This window comes from Toxotes jaculatrix, chromosome 7 (assembly GCF_017976425.1).
Source record: "Toxotes jaculatrix isolate fToxJac2 chromosome 7, fToxJac2.pri, whole genome shotgun sequence".
NCBI classification, from domain to species: Eukaryota; Metazoa; Chordata; class Actinopteri; family Toxotidae; genus Toxotes; species Toxotes jaculatrix.
The window spans coordinates 24,434,685-24,449,056 of NC_054400.1; the positions used below are offsets into that span (position 1 = coordinate 24,434,685).

Consider the following 14,372-nt stretch of genomic DNA (forward strand, 5'->3'; position numbering starts at 1 on the left):
CACCAATGTGCAGAGACATTAATGGAATAGCAATCAGGGCTGTTGTTGTAGCAAAAGGGTAATTTGGTCAAAGCTATGGAGGCTGCTGTCATGTATTGAAAATCTGTGTGGGATCAATATAAAGATTGGTGCAGGCGATGGGAGAGAGATAGAAAAGAGATCTGACCTGTGGTAATTACGACAGCCAGCGAGGCGTTAGTATGTTTGAATCAGGTCGTGGCCGGGCTTAAAAAACAGCCCGTTATTTCAGGAGGAAGCTGTATTTGTTTGTAAGGGTGTTTGTCAGGTTATTGGGTCTCTACACACGTGACTCCCCTACCCCCCGCCTACCCCCTTCTCTCTCTCTCACTCACTCTCTCTCTCTTTCTGCCCCCTCCCTCTCGCCCCACTCCCTCACTGGCGCTCTATAGCCGTTGCAAGCATATTGATTATTTCAAATACTGATTATCTAAAAGGCCTTCTGCTACTGTAGGCATTGGATTTATTTTGGCTTAATTATTTATGGGCCAGGGCTAGCTGTAAGTATTACTGCTGTGAGATCATGAAGGATTACATTGTTAATATTCAGCAGTGTATTTTTATTTATGTACACTCTAAGCTTTACTGGATGAGCGTTGGCAGGCTCCCTAAAGTGCCGTCTCTCTCCACTCTCTTCCTCTCACCGTTTCTCCCTCTTTTGTGTGTTCATAGAGGGAGCTAAACTCTGTAGCATCTGAGCTGGCGGGTCGACAAGAGGAGAGCGAACATTCCCACAAGCACCTGGTAGAGCTGAGCAGGGAGTTCAAGAGAAATGTCCCTGAGGTGAGTCTAGCACCCCCACCCCACACATTTTCTTCTAACTCCATGTATCGTTTTCCTCTTCCTCACTTCAGCAGGTACTGCCTGCATCACCGCTGCTGCTCGAGCCCCCGCATACACCTTTGCACAGGGAATTATTTATTTCTTTTGTAAAATCTGCATTAGTATATATTAATCGAGCACAACACTTGCGAGAAGGCAGGGTTAGTCCCCCCCCCCTTCTAGCAGCTCAGTTAATATTTAAATGCTGAGGCCTTGCAGTAACGTTAGCCTCTGGCTGGGTGGGATGAGAGTCCAGGGGGCTCATTTACAAAAGGTAAGCATAACTTTGCTGCTCACTTTCAACTCTGAAGCTCAAGCATCACTTTATGAAAAAGTTATCTTGGTGTTAGAAATGGCAGCTGATATTGACTTTCTCCAAATTTCTGTGATGTAACAGGAACAGGTGTCTTTCCAAACCCGTACGGAACAGGACTCTGACTAAACACAATCTGATGAATGCTAATGAAGATGAGCCCCCCCCACCCCCACTGTACCAGCCCTCCAACATGACTACAGCAAACACACTTTTTGTGCTACTTTTCAAAAAATAGTTTCACTGAAGAAAAATGCACAGAGTGAATAAAAGGGAAGTGTACATTTTTACATTTTAAAGGATTGATTAGCATTTTTTAAATCAAAACAAGGCTCCACAAGCTCATGTATACATTGAATGAGTTTTCAGTCGCTGTAATTGTTCCTTTTGTATACTGGCTGCAAAGAGATCCCTTTCCAAAGCGATTCCAATGAAAGAGACGAGGGACAAAATCCAAGAGTCCTCATCCTGTGCAAAAATACATTCTGAAGTTCAGCGCGAGCTAATATGAGGCTTCAGCAGTCTGAGTTAGACAAATTAAGTGGATGTCTTCCAAAATTACAGTCTTTGTGGTAAAGAATTCCCTCTTTGTGTTACTATGCCTGTGCTGAGAAGAGAAACACAGTTTGTTAAAACAGAAAGAGGGATACTGACTTTATTTGTGTAACTCACACTGCTGAAGCATCGTGATAGCTTCAGCTGAACTTTAGAAAGTATTTACCTCAGAACAGGGGCTGCAGATTTCACCTCACAATCACTGACTGTAACTCACTCTAGAAAGAGATTGTCCTTGTATGTGCCTGTATGAACAGGAGGGAGAATTACAGCGAACTGCAACTGTTTCAGTGTGCACATGGAAATGTGAATAAAGGTTTAAAACAGAGTTGAAAAAATGTGGACCTATCCTTTAATCTTTCTCACTCCCAACTTCAACTGTGCACCCATCTACTTGGTCAGCAAAGCACTATATTCAGGTATTACAAAAGCATACAGCTGTCTTATCCAACATAAATGGCAGATTAAGCTAATGCAAGAAAAACAACTAAGCAGACATGGTGCTGCGTGGAGCGTTATCCTTCTCTACTCCACCTCCCTGAGCAGGCCTCAGCACTGAAGTTTATACTGAACTTAACTGAGACGTTCTCTCACTGTCAACTTACTTTTTTCTGTCGCCCGAGTTCCAGTTAACATTTTATGTACCTGACAAATGCAACTGAAAGATTCATATGCTAACTTTTTAACTGTTAATGCTGTAGCAGTGATAATACTCAAAGTTAGCAGATTTTCATGCCAGATGTTTAATGTACACCACTGTTTGAAATGTGTTATTTGTCATTTTCTTCTGCTTTATGTTTGCAATGTGCCAAGACCTCATTCCACCTTATGTAAAGCAAAATGGCAATTAAGGTATTGAAACTGAATACCAGCTGAAGCCAAGATGATCATCCTATTGACATCTAAGCTGAAGTCAAAGAGAATATTTTTATATATAATGATTATATTTATAATGAGCCCTTGGGCTATTTTCTGTGGCTATGCTGCCTGCCTATCTCAGCCTGAGTATGCAGTGTAGTGCTGTAATCTTGTCAGTATAATACAGGCGTTTAAGACAGGATCAGGCTGTCACCACTGGCAGCACAATCCCCTTACCTGAGGCTGTGGGAGCTCGCACAAGTCTGAATCTCTGAGCTCTAACGCAAGCTACTGGAAAGCCCCACTTTTCAAACATGCCCACTCAAACCCTTTAGGTTTAACCACTAATACCCACACCCCATAACAACATACCTCACTCTCACACACATGCAGTGTAAGAGGAGCTATGGAGAGAATCCATTAACATTAAAGATTTTCAGTCCTCATTCTTGCGGAGCTGTAGTTGCCTCACTGGGGCCAGTCTGATTCCTGAACAGGTGGAGCATCTGCAAAATGAAAAATGCTGAGGCAGAGTTTTTTTTTTTTTTTTTTTTTGTCTGTACATAGGAAGTTCGGGAGATGGTGGCACCTGTTCTCAAGAGTTTCCAAGCTCAGGTGAGTCACATGTCTTTGTGTTTTACAAGTGTATGAAACATTCAGAGAGCCTGCAGAACAAAACATAGAAAGTCTGAAAATCACTAAACAGTTGTATCATTTGTAATAATGATCTCCACATTATAATTTACTGAGGGGACAGGGGACACTGCTGCTGGATACTCTGTGTACATTGACCAGGACAGATCTCTGTGCTCCTGGAATGAATGATCTGATAGATAGGGCGAGGAATCCATGGCATACTTTTCGTGTTACTGCTCATCTGGTGCTTATTGACTGATGCCTTTTCTGTCAAAGTGAAGTAGCATCTATCTGCCATTAGATGATCAGATATCTGGCTTCTCATATTTTCTTGGCCGAGACAAGCCCTCATTTCCTGTTGTGATGGTGCATTCACCGTGCCCCCTCTGACGTCGCCATATTGAAAAAGTCATCTGATACCTACCAAGACTCTGCTCCAGCCATTAAACCAAGGTCATAAATCACATTTGTGAGCTGCGTTATGGTCTGCAAAGCAGAGGCTTATGGAAATGATACCACAAATATGTTTCCAGTCTCGCTCTCCCCTCTCCCCGCTCAGCGCTAACCTGAAAGCCCTATCATCGGTAAACATGAGAACACTCAGAATGGATTGTTCAGTTCTCTTGGAAGTGATTATTGGCAGCTTCTTTTTAATGCTTTATAATTGACTATGCCCAAGCAACTGTGCTCCCTGGCAGGAGCTATCACATTCAATACTACACTGCGCAATACTCCGTGGTTGATTTGTGTGCTAATTCAATTACTCTAACTGTAAAGTCGCACAAATATCAGAAGCACCCTTCCATATCTTTATTGTGCAAACAGGAACCCACAGGATTAATTTAAGCACCATTGATGTCTGACAACTGGGAGTCTAGAGATGTTTCATAGTAGATAAAATAGATGGCTGATAATGAGCGATGATTTTTTTTTTTTCTTGTTAGCTGCAGGCCTCTCTGGGTACCTCTTGGTCTCTCTTGTGTAACTTCCACAGGCTTATGTTCTTCACATTGATAAGTAAGCCAGCTAGCAGTGGAAAAAAGCCTCGGCTATTTTTTGATCGCTAGTTGCAGCGAACAACTCGGCACACCATAATAATATAATCCTCTGGTGTTTTCTGATACACTTTGACCTTATTGGTAATGTCAAACAGCTTGCGGAGGCTTGTGAACTTTACCCAGCAGTAGTCTGCACGACCTCAGTGTAAGCTGTGGGACCTCGGCCTGCTGCTGCAGGGGGAGAATGTGTGGTGAAGGTGGAGTTGGATGTGCTTGTTTGGCTGTGTGGTTTGGGATAGACTAAAGCTCCCCTGCAGCTGCACTGTACAGGTGGTGAATGGTAGAAAAGTCCTAGTGTGTATGCGTCTGTGTGTGTGTGTGTGTATGTGAGGATGCATATATGTGAGAAAGAACTGGGTCCTTGCCCCCCCCCCCCCACTCCCAGTTTGGAGGCCCACAGGAGTGCCTCATGGTATTTGGACCCTCATCATGCCACTTCTAAAGGAGAAGTCGGCTCCTTTGAAGTGTTTGCGACATGACAGGTTCTCTTTCTTTTCTTTTTCATTTCAATGTTCCCCACCCACTTTCTCTCTCTTCTCCCGTCCAATCTCGCCTTCTAATTATCGCTAACCAGGCGACTGATTAGAAACACGTTGCCGACCTAGTTTTTTTTTTTTTGTGGAACTGGAGGAGGAGAAAGGGTTAATCCCAGAGCTGGTGGCTGTCATTGGTCGCTTCCCTCCTTCTTCTCCTCTTTTTCGTTCTGCTCTCCTCTTTCTTTCCCTGGAAGTTTGCTAATGAGGTCCCGTCAGAGCTGAGGAGAGGTGTTAATTTGGCCTTGTGAAGTAGGAAGGAGATTAAGGACAGTGAGGAGCTGAGTTTACAGCTTAAAATACACCGCTGTCCTTATTAATCCACAGGGCCCTGGGAGACCGGCGTTTTTGGTTTTATAATGAACACTGTCTTATAATGAAGGTAATTTTAATAAAAATTTACGGAGAAGAAGAAGAGATGGTACATGTCTCCATGGTCTCAGGCACACCTTTGGGGCTGAGGGACATGACAGTTATTTCTCAAATAACCGATCGCTGGAGAGACGGGGCCCATTGGACCACACTGTTCACACAACTTTCACACAAGCTCTCGCTGCCATCTGAACATTCAGAAAGCATTCTTCACCAAGTCTCACCAAGACTATGTGGGCTTCTCAATGCAATTTACACCTCCCTCTCACTTTAGAGTGTAAACTCCCCTCAGGATAAACCTTTGTGAGGTGGAAAAAAAAAAGAACAGTGACGGATTTCTTGTATGCTTGTAGCCTCTTTTTTCTTCAGGAGAGACAGATTCCTCTTTGCATCCGGCCTGTACTGATCTGAATATCAGGCCCAAATTAACCAGTCATTCTGTTTTTCTCCTCTCCTCTTGATGTCGTTTGGTGCTCTCAGAAAAAGAAAACAGCAGTATGGGTCCCTAATTACTGAAACTTGCTTTACAATGATAATCCGTGGAGTAATTTAGCGTGCACAATGCGCAGATGGAGATTCTGATAAATAGTTTGTAACGTGTAATTAGCAGCTCTGCCGGTTACATACCATTAACCCCTCAAGCTCAGGAATCATTATTGGCCCTCATTATCAAGCAGCAAGGTACGATCAAGCTGACTAGACATCAAAAACATCAAACAGCTATTAAAGCGCTGCGAACTGGGGGCCGGTGGACACCTGTTTATGAGTCTAACTGTGCCATTTCTTCCCCTGAGGTTGGGAAGTGATGATGTGGGGGAAGACAGTGTTTTTATGTATGTTGTTGTTGTTGTTGTTGCTGCTGTTTGTTTTCTATGAGAGCACAGGAGGTATTTTGACTATGCAGCAGCTTTCCAACTCCATGAAACCGAGTGCAGAGATCTCAAAATGGCTGCTATGTCTCATGACTGACTTCTGAGGTACAGGAAAGGTAAAAAAGGAGGCGATGCAAAAGCAAATTCAGTGATGTTGCACTGTTATGATTTGTACATCTCAGAGCCGATCATGTACCCGTGATGTTTTTTCATAATCTGCCTTGTCAGACAGTACATTGGAGAATGGCAGAAGAAACAAGCGATAATGTGCGACAGAAGCCATAACGGTGGTTTAGATGGTCATGTTACCTGCCATTTATCAGAAACCTCTGCAGCTAAATCCAATCGTGCAGATGGTTTGTCCGGAGCTGTGGAGTGACAGAGCAGAGTGTTCGAGTGTTGTCAGAGACCTTGCCCACAGTGCCTTGCCCTGAGCTCGCCCACCATGCAGCAAGGTAGACAAACACCGTCTTTGATCATCCATCGCGAAACGACCAGTTCTTCCTCCTTTTGATTAATTCCTGAAGGAAATGATAATTTCTCTTGAATGTATGAATATGTTATGAATAGTGGAATGAATCAAAGAGGAAAGGATGATAATTAATTACAGCGCTATGATAAAAGGCTGTGGGTGTTATGACGCAAGCTTCCTCCGTGTCATTATGAGAGGCTCCTTAATTACCTTTCTGCACGAGCCAGCGCTCCTGGCGGTGCTGGCGGTGAGAGTGCCGCTCACTGAGTGAGTCTAACGGTCATAAAGCTTTTCCCTGCCTAATTGTCTGAGGGGCTCTATGGCACTTTCATAGATGAGGGACTGCGGCATTAGGAAAAATGCTCGGCGACGCTACAGCTTTTCCAGCTCAATGAAGACAGATCTTCATCATGGGCTAAACCTTGTGGTTATTAGGTACAGATTGCTTGAGTGGATGGCTAACTTGGGAAGGTGAGGTCGGAGTAAGTAAGCAGCAGTTTCATACGGCCTGATACAGAGCTGCTCCGAGATTAGAAACAGTTTTAAAAGCAAGCTGGTGCTGTTTATATTGGACATTATAGGCACATATCTTCCTACCTTACAGTTGCTCTGAATATTCTCTTTTTGTTATTATTCATTCCAAACCTTATGTAAGGGGCATTTATGACACCCTCCTACTCCTCTCACTCACTCCCACTCTTCCACCCTCCCCTGCCCCCCCCCCCTCCCCCTCAGCCCCCGCTCGGCTACGACTGCTCCATACTGGGCTGACGAGGTATCTCTAATGCCTGTCTCCTGCTCGGCTGTCTTGGGCTCATTGAGCAGCAGGCCAGGCCCAGGATCTCCAGGTCATTACCTATTCACAGCACGTCCAGGCCTCCAGCCTATTGTGGGGAACATAATGGGCTCCAGGGCCATGTAAACCACCGGCTCTCTGCTCCTGGTTTATCACTTGTGTCCTCTTCATACTAAGGAGAGGAAAAGAAGGTGGGAGGCAGGAAGGTAGGGAGAGTAAAGAGAGAGAGAGAGAGAGAGAGAGAGAGAGAGAGAGAGAGACAGAGCTGAGGGGGAGGCATGTGGTTGTGGGGGGGGAGTGTAATTGGACATTAGATAATACCTTCCTTGAGTCTTTTACGTCCTCTGCATCTCCAGAGGGTGAACGTCCTCGCCTGTTCTCCACATCAGCACAGAAAAGGTGCTTTGACCCAGTCTTAATACACTTCTGTTCACTCACTGTTTCAGTCTTTATTACTTTAAAGTTTACTTTTATTGATTAAGACTAGTCAAAGACAAACAAGCGTGCATGTGGATATTGGATCAAATATTGTATGGCTGTCCATCTTACCTCTAATACTTATTCTCATCGAATGCCAAAGCTCATACATTAATAAATGAAGAAATAGCCCAGTCAACCGCTTTTTTTAGTCTTATTTTGAAGGCACTTGTGCTTTTTGAGAGGCAGGCTCAGTTTAACTCAGTTTGATTCATTTTACATCAGAAACCCATTCAGCAGACCATTTACAATTATCTCCCTTTTTATGTTCTGTTAGTTCATTTTTGAAATAACTGTTTATTGACCCATGTTTGTTCTAAATACTTTTAAAGTGAGCCTGTGCTATGTTTGCTGAACAGTGGCCACTGTGGCCACAACTGACAATTACAGAATAATGATAAATGATAAAGCACAGTGCAGGCTGAACGCAGAGGGAATTTTAGAGGTGGAGCGAATTAAGACAAAGATGCATCCACAGATTGTCAGAATGTTTCAACCTGAGAAAATTCTCCTCCCCAAATATTAAAACAGGGAGGGATTTTCTACACAGCCAAACATTCACCGCTTATCTTGCCGGCCAGCTATAGCTAAAGTCAGAATAGATACTATATTGACTGTTATAGGCGAATAAGTGCAGACTTATACTCCAGCATTGAAATTTTCACAACTAAAACACAAAATTGGCTTAGTGTTCACTCTGAGCACACCTTCATGGAGAAAAATCATAAAGCCAGCAAACAGTAATGTCAGAGTTTGCTAACACTAAGCCACAGATCCTAGCAGATAAGGCTGGACTGTGCACCAAAGCCCCTCACTGTGCTGATGCCTTTTAATTCTCATGAACGTAGCTTCATATGTAAGAGGAGGAGAGTCTTTTTCTTTTTTTTCCAAAGTTACACACTTGCTTTAAGGCTTAACATGGGAGTGTAAGAAAGGGTTATGACTGAAGAGCTAAAACAATACAACAGTAGATATTGACTAGCATATTTAAACAGAAAACACAGATCATTTTTGTCTGCGGTGTTTGCAAACATTATAAAAGTGAACACATATTTTTCTACCCAAAGACAAATGCGTTACTCGAGAATTCCTGCACGGTGCCATCAGTCTGTTTCTCAGTAGCTCAGACAGTAACTTTTAAAATGAAATATCATCAATTCAGTAAATGACTGCGCAAACAAAGCCAGTAGTTGGGTGGTGGGGTTTCACCAGTGGAGCACCATATTTCAGCTCCAGACTGGGCCTTCTGAAGAAGTTTAATATCTCCTCTGTAATATCTGACTGCCCTTTTTTGTTTCCTCCGTGGTGACTGACGGTTGTGATTCTGCTGGGTGTTTTTATGCTGAGATGCCTCAACCTTTCCATCAGCCTTCCCAGTGCCAGTCTTATCCCTCCTCTGCTGTGCTGTGATCTGATGGTGTGTGTGCGTGTGTGTGTGAGTGTTGGCGTGTTTGTTTTCCTGTCCTGACTGATGCCCTGTCGGAGCGTCCCAGTTGGGTGTATTCATCATTATGGATGCGTGTTTAGAGCCAGGGAGGCACACCAGGTAAAGAAGAGAGGGGGGGATGTTATAAATAGGCACTTGGCTCTCTAGCCATGTGGAATTGATGAGTTTCAGCACATTCTGCTCTGCAGTGCCAGGTTTAATTTCTACCGTCCTGACAGCACAAACCTCAGAGCCCGGAGACGTCACGCCTGACTGCCGCTGCTGTGCAAATGTTAGCCATGTTTGAGGATGGACGCACGCATAGCGCCGGCTGCACCGCTCCTATTGGCCGTCTGACTGGGTGTACATCCGCTCCTCTAAACCCCTGTCACCTTAAGAGACAGGCAATCACATTCCCCTCCTGACCCCTCACCAAACAGACACTCACCAGCAGCACACAGTAACTAATCTAAGAGGCAGTTTCTAAGACCTAGCTCGCCTCAGTCTAACATGGTCAACTACTTGTTATGAGACAGGTGAGAGCCTCCCTCCCCTCCACGGCTTCCTCCAGGCACCTCAAGTCATAGAGCAGCAACACTAGCAGCAGCAGCAGTAGCACTGTCTCTGAGATTCTCCGACTCCTGGCTCACTCTCAGCTGCTGGCAAGAGCACAGTCAAATTAGCCAATAAAAATGTGTGAAATCGGTGGCTCGGCGCCAGCGAGGACATGCCAGGAGAAATAAACATCAGCGCTAGCACAACCAGGAAAAGCTCATGTGAGGAGGAACAGGCGGAACGGGAGAGCTGCTCCGCCAATTCTACGGCGCAATTCTCTGATTTCAGGCGCAGAATCGGAGCTGCACAGACACAGTCTGAGAGCAAAGTTGTTTCTCCACTCCAATGAGCACCGAGACCCAGCCTCAGATCAAACCAGTGGCAGCACGAGTCAAAAGAACATGAGTTTTCGTCAGAGCGTACACAGACCTCATGTGCTGAAGTGATTTAATTCCCTCTGTTCATCTGCGGAGTTTCCCCCCTGCTGAAGCCTGGGAATACCAGTCTTCATTTCACATGATGCTCGGCTGTGAAGTTTCATTTCAGCAAAATCTAAACACGCTAATTAAATATCATAACTTTCTGAAGAAGGCTCTTGTAAAAGTACCTGAAATTTTAATTTAGACTTCAAAAGAGCGAAGACTTTAAAGCAAATCTATTGTTTTTCATTTAGACTTGCAATTTTCTTTTCTCTGCAGTACTGCAGTACGTAGTTATGATTGATCTGGTAATTAAAATATGCAGAGAGGGAAAAATATTAACTGCTCCTTTTTTCACTTTCTTTTGTTTTAGAAAACAGCCGACACATTTTCCTTCTCTTTCCAGCACAGATAATTAAATTTTGCACATTGATGTTCTTTACACAGTATTCATCGGCCTCATTATTTTTCCATTTTCATCTTTCTGGTGAGAGATCGATAGATTGATAAAATGATGGAGCCTATCTTAAATAATGCAAGTAGAGAAAAGTTACACTTACTTTGCTGCTGGCTAAGTGTTTGAACTTTTATTCTTATTTCAGATTGTATTTAATATCCCATGAAGGTAGATCTCGCCGTCTAACATGCTAGTGTAAATCATTTATTTCCATTTTTGCTGTCCCTCTGCAAAAAAGAAAAACAAAAAAAATAAGAAAAAAAGATGAAGCTCCTCTCCACTTTTAGTGGGCCTATGGTGTATGGGATGATGCTTGTCAAGGCTAATATCCTAAATGATAAAGAAACTGGCAATTCAAAGAAAGACAGCGTAAAGTAGGCCAATTAGTACCTAGGGAACATTTTGCTAGAAGAGATAGCAGCTCCAAATGTCACATGCACGAACATTAGGACTGATTGTTTATAATATGACCTGACAGTTTGGGTCTCTTTAATATGGGATTAACTACAATACTAATTAACATGTGGCTCTATTAAAACAAGCAGCTGCAAGTGAAGTAACTCTCTTAGCAGGGATGGGAGCAACTCTTCTGATGTACACCCCACATTAAAGTGTTGCTTCTTCATCACAAATCAAATGTGTTTTTACACTTTTAAGAGATCTGCTTGTTTTATTCTCATTTCACACTGAAATTCAACGTCCTGAATCACGCTGCTGCCCTTAAGTGTCTCAGCCCACAAATCAGAACGTTCTTTGCCTTTGTCACAAACAGATATATGTTTTAAAGTCCCACTGCAGGCTCTCTGTTTCATCCCAGACATAAAGTGGCCGCGGTGGCCTGAGGAGAGTGTTAAACACATCCTCAATTAAAGCAAAGTAACTTTGCATCTCGTCGTGATTTCTCCTGCAGTCCCTGTAATTGGGTCTCGGTGGATTTAGTGGGAAAGCTCCAGCTCTTCTTCTGGAGTGAAGGGCCCAGCCTGGAGAGGGGCTGAGGGGACAGCCAAAGGGAAAAAAGCTGCTGGTCGCCAGTCCCTGGATGCTAGCAGCTGGCAGGAAGGAGCAAGAGTTGGCTGTAGCCAAACGGTGGGACAGGTGGAATGAGGGAGCTCAACCATGCTTGGGTCCTCACAGAGAGGCATTGTTGCTCAGGCAGCAGGGACATATGGAGGTTCAAGAATTCCCTGGGTGAAATGAACAACTCATCCTTGTGCAGATCAAGTGTCTTTCCTGTGGTTTGAAGTGAACACGTGTGTGACATCTCGATAGCGAGCTCCCTCAGAGCAGGAAGGTTCATCAACAGGAACAAATCAACTGGATCAGGTTTAGTTTGCTGTATGCACTCAGCTGCAGTTGGACAATAGGGCACGAAATCTGGAATCTTTTACACAGCTGGTTGTTTTCATCTTTTAAAAACCCTGTCCCTATTTTGATTATTTTGAAATTGTGTTTTCTGTTTTTTGTGGCGTTGTGGGGACTTGTTTTCCTAAGGGCATCTCCTTTCTCAGCTGGCCTCTGTGGGAGACTCGCCGAAATATAGCAACGGTGGTGAGTTTGCTTCAACACCGACTGCTGCAGGAGTGCGAGGTTTGGGGGGGGGGGGGGGCGGGGCAAACCACCTGGTTCTCACGAACATCTGCCTCATCCTCCAGATAGTTCACCTCTGCATCGCCGTTCAACAGTCTACCTGGCAAATGGCCCGTTTCACACTGGTACTCCCTGTCTGAGCCATCACCGTCACAGTCATGTTCATTTGCCCATGTTTCAAGTGTGGGAATGAAGGTGATGCTGCTCACAGAGCTTGAGGGATCATATGAGTTCAGGAAGTTCAACTCATCTAGTTTGAAACTGTGTAAAAAAGCAAACAAACAAATGATAACTAGGATTAACAGTCAAAAACCTGTGTTTTCAGTTGAAACACTGTCAGAGTATAATTCTCAAACTTTATCAGGCCCTTTAAAGAATATATGTTTAAAATGATTTAATTAAGGTGTTATACCTACTTCATGTGGTAGAAATCTGAGGAAGACACTTTTCCAGAGGTGCAAGCTGGAAGTTAATTGATCTGGTCATGTGACCTTTAACACTTGTCACATGACACTGATCAATTTCGATCAGGACAAAATTTATTTCTCAAAGCCAACAAAATACTTTTAGATGGGACAAAACATGTTAAGTTCAATTTTAATGTACTTGTGTTTCCTTATAGTGTGTATGTCTTTATACTTCTACTCATTCTGTTCTCATTCTGCATGGAAGTATTGTAATTCTTACACTTATTGTACTTTTCACATTTATTTAATATGAAATATTAATAGTTACATTTCAAAATAAGATTTTAAGATTTTGTAAGGTTTAACATAAAAAACCATAATAAGCTTATAAGATACTTATACTGGTCAAGATTATATCAGTGGTTTTCAACCTCTTTGCTTTGTGACAAATTGTTTAGAAGAACAAAACCAAAGATTATAGTGAAGTCCATATAACAAAGAACTCATATTAAATAGATTTATCCTCTGGCCTTTTGGAGGGGGGCGACCCTTAGGTTGGGAGCCAGTAGAAGTCATAAGTGTAAATAGCTCCACCTCACAGTAAACAGTAAAATACTGCACACATTCATGCATCAGTATTAACAACTCAGCAATGTCGGATGTAAAAATGTGTCACTCACATTTAGCTGCTAATATTCTTTTATTTGAATTGGTACTTAAGTCAATTAAGTAAAAGATCTGAGTGTTTCTACTAACGTGGGTTATTGTAACAGGATAATTGTTATTGATGACAATGTAATCAGCTGGTTTTTAAACTTCCTCTTATGGATCATCAGTTACACTGATTAAATAAATTCACATTAATTCACTACATCTGCATAGAAGCAGACATAGACAACAATAGCAGACAAGTTAGGAACAACTGAGACTTAAACTCTTAATATTGTACCAGTGTATGGTTTATGTTAAATTCACACACTGCTTATGCAGTTAACACACTTTGGATAAGTGATAAATATAAATATAATGCAGGCAGTGTAAAATAATTGCAAAAGCAATATTTGTTTCATGGTTTTCTTCAAAATAGAAAACCTTGGAGTCATCCTTGGGATGTGTGTATGTGTGTGTGTGTGTGCCAGTGTGTGTGTGCGTGTCCGTGTTTGTGGGCGTGTGCCTTCTTCTGGCGAGACATGTGAAGGACAGCCGAAGGTGCGGTGAGATCCAGTGATGGGCTTGTTTTATTACATCTCATATTGAGACCAATCTCTGTCCATTCACCTGAAGGACAGCCAGCTATTCCCTAACTAAATTAGCCAGACGCTGTGGTGTGAGAGGGCCTCCACAGGCACGCAGAACCACGCTCTGACACACACACACACACACACACAAACACACACAATCACACACAATCACAGAGGCAGGTACAGGCAGTCACGCAATAAAGTGTTTTTTTTTTTCTCCCCCTCCTCCTCTCATGCAGGAACTCACACTAACATGCATAATCTCATGTCCTGTCCCTCACTTTCACACTGACACATGCACTCACACTCACACACACACTCCCGGTTGAAGGCAGTGGATGTGGGGTAATTGCAGTCATTGTGGCAGGTTGCGTGATTGTGCCCCTGTCATCGAGGCCTGCAGACCTCCTCCTTGTGGGACCATGTGACACAGATCTCAGCACTGTAGCATACCTGGCTATCACACACTTCACTGTTTGTGTGTGTGTGCATGTGCGT

General features: G+C 43.3%; 1 protein-coding gene across 1 annotated transcript in view; it reads left to right on the forward strand.

The window, feature by feature from the left end:
- cux2b (cut-like homeobox 2b) overlaps nt 1-14,372 on the forward strand; it is an 82,939-nt gene that overhangs the window by 33,753 nt on the left and 34,814 nt on the right. Inside the window, exons 2-3 of the mRNA XM_041043276.1 lie at nt 691-801; nt 3,134-3,181. Of these exons, the coding sequence (XP_040899210.1) occupies nt 691-801; nt 3,134-3,181 (159 nt within the window). The remainder of the gene's footprint in view (nt 1-690; nt 802-3,133; nt 3,182-14,372) is intronic.